Source organism: Notothenia coriiceps, unplaced genomic scaffold, assembly GCF_000735185.1.
Source record: "Notothenia coriiceps isolate Sejong01 unplaced genomic scaffold, NC01 NC01_scaffold00026435, whole genome shotgun sequence".
NCBI classification, from domain to species: domain Eukaryota; kingdom Metazoa; phylum Chordata; class Actinopteri; order Perciformes; family Nototheniidae; genus Notothenia; species Notothenia coriiceps.
In genome coordinates this window covers 55,684-63,801 of record NW_011359136.1, presented here as the reverse complement: position 1 = coordinate 63,801, position 8,118 = coordinate 55,684, and the positions used below count along the sequence as shown (strand labels likewise).

At 38.1% G+C, this 8,118-nt stretch overlaps 1 protein-coding gene across 1 annotated transcript; it reads right to left on the bottom strand.

Moving 5' to 3' along the window:
- Positions 1-2,976: 2,976 nt before the first annotated feature.
- LOC104957176 (cation-independent mannose-6-phosphate receptor-like) lies at positions 2,977-5,289 on the bottom strand. The gene is made up of 2 exons (XM_010784785.1): positions 5,005-5,289; positions 2,977-3,288 (listed from the first exon to the last, which is right to left on the bottom strand). Exons 1-2 carry the CDS (start codon positions 5,130-5,132, stop codon positions 3,045-3,047), a joined length of 372 nt encoding a protein of 123 aa, XP_010783087.1. The 5' UTR covers positions 5,133-5,289; the 3' UTR covers positions 2,977-3,044.
- Between the last annotated feature and the right edge of the window lie 2,829 nt (positions 5,290-8,118).

Sequence of the window (8,118 nt, the reverse complement as noted above, 5' to 3'; positions counted from 1 at the left end):
CGTGATTTTCAAAAGATCAGAATCGGGAGAAAAAAATCGGGGATCGGGATTTAAAAAAAAAAAAATTTCTTTAATAAATACTTCTTTTTTTTTTTTGTATTCAATGTTACAAAACAAAAAGGACCATGTTCAAGTCTTAAAGTCATCCTGAGGCCTTAGTTTTGGTTTCAAATTACACAACATCATGTATGTGTTGCTTCTTTGGGGCTTGTTTTCATAGACCTGGTTGCTTATTTCTCTCAAATCTGGCAACAGAGTGGGCAGGGCGCAGTGTCTAATTGTAGCAGTAAGCTAACGAGTACTGAAAGCTTTATTTTGTTTTGATCCAATGCTGCACAACTGAACTGATCCAATGCTGCTGTGAAAGAAAGAAGCTATATCCATGTTGGATAGAATATCCAATTTAAATAAAAAAATAACCTTAAGGGACAACTTGAATGCTTTTTTTTGCTCTTAATGCATTGCATAAAGATCGGATCGGGAAAAATCAGTATCGGCAAATTGTCAAAATCAAATGATCGGAATCGGATCGGGAGCAAAAAAAGGTGATCGGGACATCCCTATTACTGATGATTATTTATCACATTTCTCATTGTGCAAATACTTTGAGAAAGCATCATTTGGTAAAAGCTGCAATATAGACAGAGGTTTTCTCATAAAGAATATCCAGATATCAGATTTGTTTTTCATATATAACTCAGCATGGAGAGGTGTAGCTCCTACCTGCCTTTTATTTTGCAGCGAGGGACAGAAAGGTTGATCTTGCTGACAAACAGCAGCAGATTTGGCCTCATCAGCACAGAGATCTGCTCCAAAGCACTACTTCACTCTGTGGTCCTGTCAGCCAATCAGGAATCAGATCTGAACACTTTGGATTCAGTCTGTCATTTAGAACAGAATTACACCTCTTATCCTCAGACACACAGCAACTATACCTACAATAACTGTACTACTGTTACACTAACACTTATGCACACTGGTATAAATATATCCACACACAACTATTTGTAATTAGATCGTCCTTTTAAGCAACAAAGCCATATATTTGAAGGCTCCAGGGTCTCAAATATAAGGTTTTGATGCCTTTCTTTGTTATAGATTACAGTAAATGTAATAATTTTGGACTGGTCAAATAAAACATGACATCTGATGAAAATTCCCTGCCTGTGGGAAAATATAATTGGCATTTGTACTAGGTTTTGAACAGGAAATCGTTGTTAATAGTCGCTGCAGCCCTACACTCATCATTCAAAGTGACAGTCGGAGTGCAGGTGCCGTAAAACCTCAAATGTATCAGAGTTATTCAAGTTGTTATGAAACAAACATTAAAAACATATCTCACCAAATAAATCCCACACATACGCTTCTTATTTTTCTGCGCACATGCAGTAACATGCATACGAGCACAATAATATCATATTTTTTGTTTATTAATATGTTTTCATTGCCTCTGATTTGACGACAACTCATCAATTCTTAGCAAGAAGGCAAACTTCCAAGTGGTCAAACAACAGGACTTCAAAGTTGATCACATGATCCACGATCAAAGACCTGCTACGAGCACTAATGCAGATGATTCAAAGTTAATCAGATAGCTTAAGCAGAACAGACCACAAGCTGTGCGTTTGGCAAAAACACAAAGCAGCAGTGGTATGCCCACAGCCTCTAGGGTGTAGATGTTCTCCTGCAGTGTCACTAAAGAGTGTGAAATGTTCTGCTGCGTGGCCGTCATGAGACACATGGGACGCATCAGAGTCAAAGAGCACTAAGGTAATGTCAGCTCACATGCACCTTGCTATTCAAAACAACTAGTTAGGGTTTTAACAGAGCGGTGTGGTTAAACTGAATACAAAAGGTAGAGTACTTTTCCCGTTCAGTTCCGATAGTTCCTGGGATTTTGCGTTCACACCAAAAAGAGAACTTAGTTAATGTGAACTTTTAGCCCCTTTTTTAGTGCCTGCTAGAGAGGTGGGACTATCCTGGGGAGAAAAAAGTTCCAATTTCTGATTGGCTGGGCGAATTGCAAACCACGCCCCGTAAAACTCGGAAAGGTTTTGTGAAGCCGCCATTGTATTTGCTGGCATTAGCATTATTAGCATTAGCCCCGCGCACCAACGGAGAGAGACTAACTAATGGCAACACAAAAGAAAACATGGGAGCGGTGGAGATGAGGAGGTGTCGGCGTTCTGGCGATTTACTCAGAAGGCTTCAGTAGAAGCTGCTGGGAGTCCCAGCAGCTTCTACTGAAGCCAGTCCCCAACTCCGGGGACTTCGGGCCGGGGACTCCGGGTGGCAGTATACTCCGTGAACAACCTGAGTGACGCATTCTGGTGAGATCAGGTTGGCCGTGAAGTGGTTTGCGGCCTGCCAGTAAACCCAAAGCAGAAGAAGAAGAAGTGACGTTGCGTGATCTTCCCTCAGGGAACTTATTCCGGTGTGAACGCGATCGGCTCTTAGTCCCATGGAGGAACTAAGTGCTGGGAGCTAAGTACGGCAAAGTACTTGGTGTGAAAGCGGCTAAAAGGAGTACTTCAACATGTTTAATTACTGGAATACAAAGAGGCTCTAGCTTATTATTCTATTTATTTCTGTTACACAAAGTTGTTCTACTAGTAACGACAATGGTGCCGCTTGAAAAATCACATTTAAAGCTTAAATGTGCAACTTTACACAGTTTGTTGCTCTGCTGAGCTCTTACAGGCAACTGAAAGGATTTTCAAAGTACCTTAAATATGGAAAAGATGTTGTGGAAAATAAATCTTAACTATTTGGCTTTCCTTAAGAGGAAGACAACAAGAAGTTACATGACTATTGGCGAAAAGTACAGAGCCATAGTAAAAAAATGTCATGTGTCAGACACACCCAAATAAAAGCTTTTACACACTCGTATAATGTTTAAAATATGCTGAAGAGAAACAAGTGGAATCAAGTCTTTCTACTTCCCAAGATCTGTCTTCTTTATTATAAATAGTATGTCATATTGGATTTGAATGGAAATGTCTGTTCTGCTCCTGTTACATTTCTATATTGAATCTATTATTTCTCTAACAGACTGCCATGATGTCGACACCTGGCTGCAAAGAGATGTCGGGTGAAACTGTGACACCTTTGCTGTGTAAGCCAGTGTAAGCCAGTGTGCTGTACTCACCCACAGACTGGGCAGCTTTGGTGTTGAGGTCCCGGGCGCAGACGGCGGTGCCGGGGCCACAACTGGTCGACGGTGAGGACTCACAAAGCCTTAGCGTGTAGCCGACTTTATTAACCTGGTCTATGGCCTCCCATTTATAACTGCAACACAAGAAAAGAAACAAATTAAGTAAAGAAGATGGAGAGGAGTTTGAACTGCAGCGTTAAATACATTTCATTTTTCCTTTGTTGTTAATTTAAAGAGCTCAGTGCAATGGCGAGAGCAGCACCTATGATTTTTACAATTAAGCAGCCGCTACTACTAAGACCATTTTCACCACCAATTCAAATAAATGCCCGCCAACGTGAAGTCTCAAAATTGCTTGTTTAGTCAAACCGATCCTCAAAAGGTATCTTATTTAAAATATTAGTATGTAGGGAATAAGCAGCAAAACTTTGTAACACATCTAAGCACAATTACCAGATGCAGTGTGTTTTAAAAAGTTAATATATCACACAAATAAAGATGTACTAGGTGTGTGAGCAATGTTTTTTCTGTTAGTTGTTAATGCTTTTTCTTGTCACACATGTGTTGTTTCTTATTTGCATGAACACTGAACCAAGAGTTTATGTTACAAAGTCCTGCATATTAAAAAATGACAACAAATTGTTTTTAGTTTAAGCACCTTCTAAAATGTCTCAACACTCAACCACAACTAGCTAGTCAAGAAAATGTACATAAGAACATGTATTTCTTGTAAAATATTAGTGTGACCCATTTCTGTAAATGCTACCAAAACAAGGAACTAACTAACAGCTGCAGCCTGAACTCACAGATTAACTTTCTGGTTATCTTTTCATTATTTCTGAGTCAATATTTGAACAGCAGCTCCATTAAAGTACAGCACTGTATGTAGACAACAGTGAATGCTATTTACTTTAGCTATAATATAACTGCACAGTGTTTTATAGCTGATTTATGGAAAGGCAAGTCATATAAACGAGTCATGTCAGTTTACGCTGCTAACAATTAGCGTTAGCTTGTTGACATGACAGATTTCATGTAACGTTAGCAGCTAGCTACGCGTTAGCTTGTTACAAAAACAACATATTGTTAAGTTCACTGCTTTGACTAGAGACCGTTTGAATTAGGATAGAAGCTAATTATATTCAAACGTTGTCAAGTTAACTGGTTTAAACATATCAAGTAGCACATTTAACACAACAAGACAATTGTTATTTGTAATCTACATGTTAGCTAGCTTGCACAAATGAAAGCTAATAGTATGAAATTAACATCTGATACATATATTGTAACTGAAACAAAGGGCTGACATTCATATTACATCAGTGGATCCATTGAAACCGGGTCAATAATAAGCAAATAACCACATGTAAGTATTCCTATTGTTATTACTGGCAGCTGTCCCTTAGCTAGACAATTAAGCTTCTGTAATACATCTGTAAATAACTGTACAATACATACTTCCACCTTTCATACTACCACCTGGCTGCTATCTCAAAACTGTTACTAGTACTGGATGTTTAAATTGTGTAAATTCTACATTTATCTTTAATATGTCAAAGCATGCTACTTAATTAATATGAATATTTGGCTCTTTACTTGCTGTAATAATGTAAATGTCCCCTATATGGGATGAATAAAGGCATATATTTAGCTAAAACATGTGTGTACATAAGGGTATAAAACGCAGTAATATGTTCCTTTCTGCAATGGGAGGTGTGTTTGTGAGCTGTTATTACCTGCAAAGGTCCTGGGGGAAACCGGCTCAATAAAAAGCAAATATCCACATCTAATCCTGCTAATATTTAGCTTAAACATTTGTGTACATGTTGTGTTTTGTTAGCTAGTATTACCTGCAGAGGTCCTGGTACCACGGGTTCTCCTCGGCTCCGGACCGGACCGACAAACACACCAGAACCGACACCGACCAAAGGACCAGCTTCAGAGGCGAGCATCGGTCAGATTTACCAAGAAATAACATGTTTTCTGCGGGGGATTCTGTCGGTGCAGACTAACTAAGACGACGACATGATACGGCAGAGTGGTCTTTCTGCTCTGGAGCAAATTGGTGAGGAAGTGAACGCACCACATGATAGGACGTCACATGACTCCCATGATGCTGACTGATGTTGCCTTCATGATCTGTGGGAAAATAGGAAATATTATTAAAAATGTTGCTTTTTTTTAATCTTATATTTGCTATCGATTTTTTAATGTTAAAGAATAAGTTGGTGAAATTATAATTTTTGGATGTGATCTACAAAATATATGTTTGATTTTATATCTTGTTTTACTGTCTTTTATGTTGTCTTTTGTATGTCATAAAGTTGTTAAACACCCAAAGATTAGATGTTTAACATTTATCTTAGAACATGAACGTCTTGTTTCTACATGGTACATGAACGCAGCATTCCTGAATGACTTTCATTGAACTACTTGTTGTAAGAACAAACGTCCCCACAAAAATAATAGGAATGCAGATCTAGTTTCAGACATATTGCTCTTTGTTCGATGGTACTTGAACACACCACCCATTATGACACATAGCCTTTGCCCCAAAGAGCAAACTTATTTTTATTCTACCTCAATCAGACCTAGATATGTAAGCATAATATTAACCCTATAAATAACATTATAATTAATTTAGTATAGTTTGTTAAGAGTCAGAATAATCTGCAGCTGTTCCTGAAAGTGACAACGTGGAGCAGAAATGCTTAAATAATAGCTAGTGCGCGCCTTCATGTGTCATGTGGCGCCCCCTGGTGGTCATATTGAACCACTACACAAACTCTCATCACTTACTAAAAGGACACTGCTTACTCAGGGCCAGCTGTCTAAACAGTGTTACATGTTGGGTATTTCCCACCTGTTATATTCACAGTTTCTAAAAGAGATAGCTTTTATTCAGAAATGTGGACACGTTTTTGCTGCTAAGAGCTCTTTTTGAATGATTTAGCTGACAGTATAGTGGTGACAGGAAATGGAAGCAATAAAAACATGCAACAAGCTCCTTTTCAAACTTGGGATTAGTGCGAGTGCACAGTCAGCATTTCCGACAAAATGTTTATTATAATTTATAATGTACCTATTGGAAGATGTTTTCCCTCTAGCATTGCTTTAAACAATCCTTGATCTGTGCAAACGTGTATTCAAAACGTTATTTAAACACATATGATGCTTCAGCAGTCTGAGTTAGCCAAATATAGTTCAAAAGTTGTTGTTTTTTTTATGACATTTTCTCTTTGAGTGTCTTTAGACTTAATAAGGGTGTCAAACTCAAATACACAGTGGGCCAAAATAAAAAAATGGGTACTAGTCCAGGGCCGGACTGGTTCAATGTTTATTGCAAAACGTATTGAAATGAACTTATTGCACATATTAAACCTGGAACTAACAAAGCTTAAATTATTGCCTCTAAAAACAACATTAAACATTAAATATGATTTAATGATTTGGCCCCCGGGCCTTGAGTTTGACACATGTGGTGTAGAATGTACAATGGTAGACTACATAAAATAAAAAAGGACTGTGGCAAATAAAAATAATACATGGACTCAACATGTATTAACACTTTTAATTTATACTACAGAACAAATATAACAAATAAAAAACAGTGGCCTAACAAATTGATTTTCTTTCATGATCATAGTAATCCCACCTCCTAAAAGTATAGGGAAAACAATACAAAACAGCATACAATCATATTTCAAAATCTAAACCTTAGCTTTCCATCATTAATTTCAATGAATGAGCAACCTTCCACAAAATCCACCACAAAAACCTCCTTTTCCATGAACAGGAATAACAGTCCAATGTCTCTTTATCGTCCTTTTCATTCATAATATTAATAATATTATTTATGGAAAGGATAATGCATTGAATTTGTGTGTAGGAAATAAACATACATTTCTGAATATGTTGTCCCGTACATCTTCCAACCTCCCCTCATAGTGTGCAATGTTTCTGTTATGGATAGTGAAAGGACCCAAATGCAGGTTGAACAGAGAAATACCTTTATTTCAAGGTGTAGGTGACTAAAACCAGAACACTCCCCTGTGAACACAGTCTCAGACAAACGAGAAACCAACAATGACAGACAGCAAAAACAGAACTTAAATACACACAAGACTAATAAACGAAACAAGAGACAGGTGAGGAGGGAGGAAAAAACACAGGGACACCAGGTGAACACAATCAAGTAAACAGGTAGGAGGGAACACACACAGTGTAAACTGTGTTCGTTATTCTCCCCGTCCAGGAGAGAAGCTTTAAAAGGAGACTAAATGGAGTCTCTGTGGAAGTTCAATTGGGTACTCTAATTAAAAAAGGCGCGGGTTGGTCACAAGCATGATATTGTTCAGTCAGCTGTGATCCGCTCCTCGTTAGGGAAGAGAAGAGGCCTATCTCTCCTCCGGTGCTGTTATATATCCTCTGCTGGCTCCTCCCCGCCAGCCGGCTCGCCTCGTCTCCAATGTCCGTTGTTGCATTTAAACAGAGGATTGGTTCTTTTCACATTCAATATATGCTTAACACGCCTTTTCTCCTCATATTCTCTCTCATCACTTTTCATGTAGCACATTCTAAACGCTGTAATCAATACTCTAAAAAATACTTCTCGGCTCGTTTGGTTTCCGGTCATTCCGGATGTTGTCACATGCTACTCTCGTCTGTAAACAATAATGTATTCAAATAAACTGTACCTTCATTTAATATTCAGCATGGTAGTATCTCGACATCTATAGTTGTAGTGTTAAATCAGTAGGCTTCGGTTTGCACCACTCCATATCATTTCGCTACTAAATTCACCTCTTTTGGAAATTGTAAATTTACCATATGCTAACTGCCACCCGGAGATGAAAGAGTTTCAAAATAAAGCTTAACAGCTGGTGTTGCACAAGAATTTCTGGTTTTTCAGTGTAAAACTGCATTAAAACTGACGGGATGTTTAAACTACATTTCCCCATTAA

Excerpts from the sequence above, each read along its gene's own strand:
- LOC104957176 (XM_010784785.1), bottom strand. The coding sequence starts at position 5,132 with ATGTTATTTCTTGGTAAATCTGACCGATGCTCGCCTCTGAAGCTGGTC. Across the intron at positions 3,289-5,004 it reads TGGTACCAGGACCTCTGCAG|TTATAAATGGGAGGCCATAG; the intron begins GTAATACTAGCT and ends CTTGTGTTGCAG.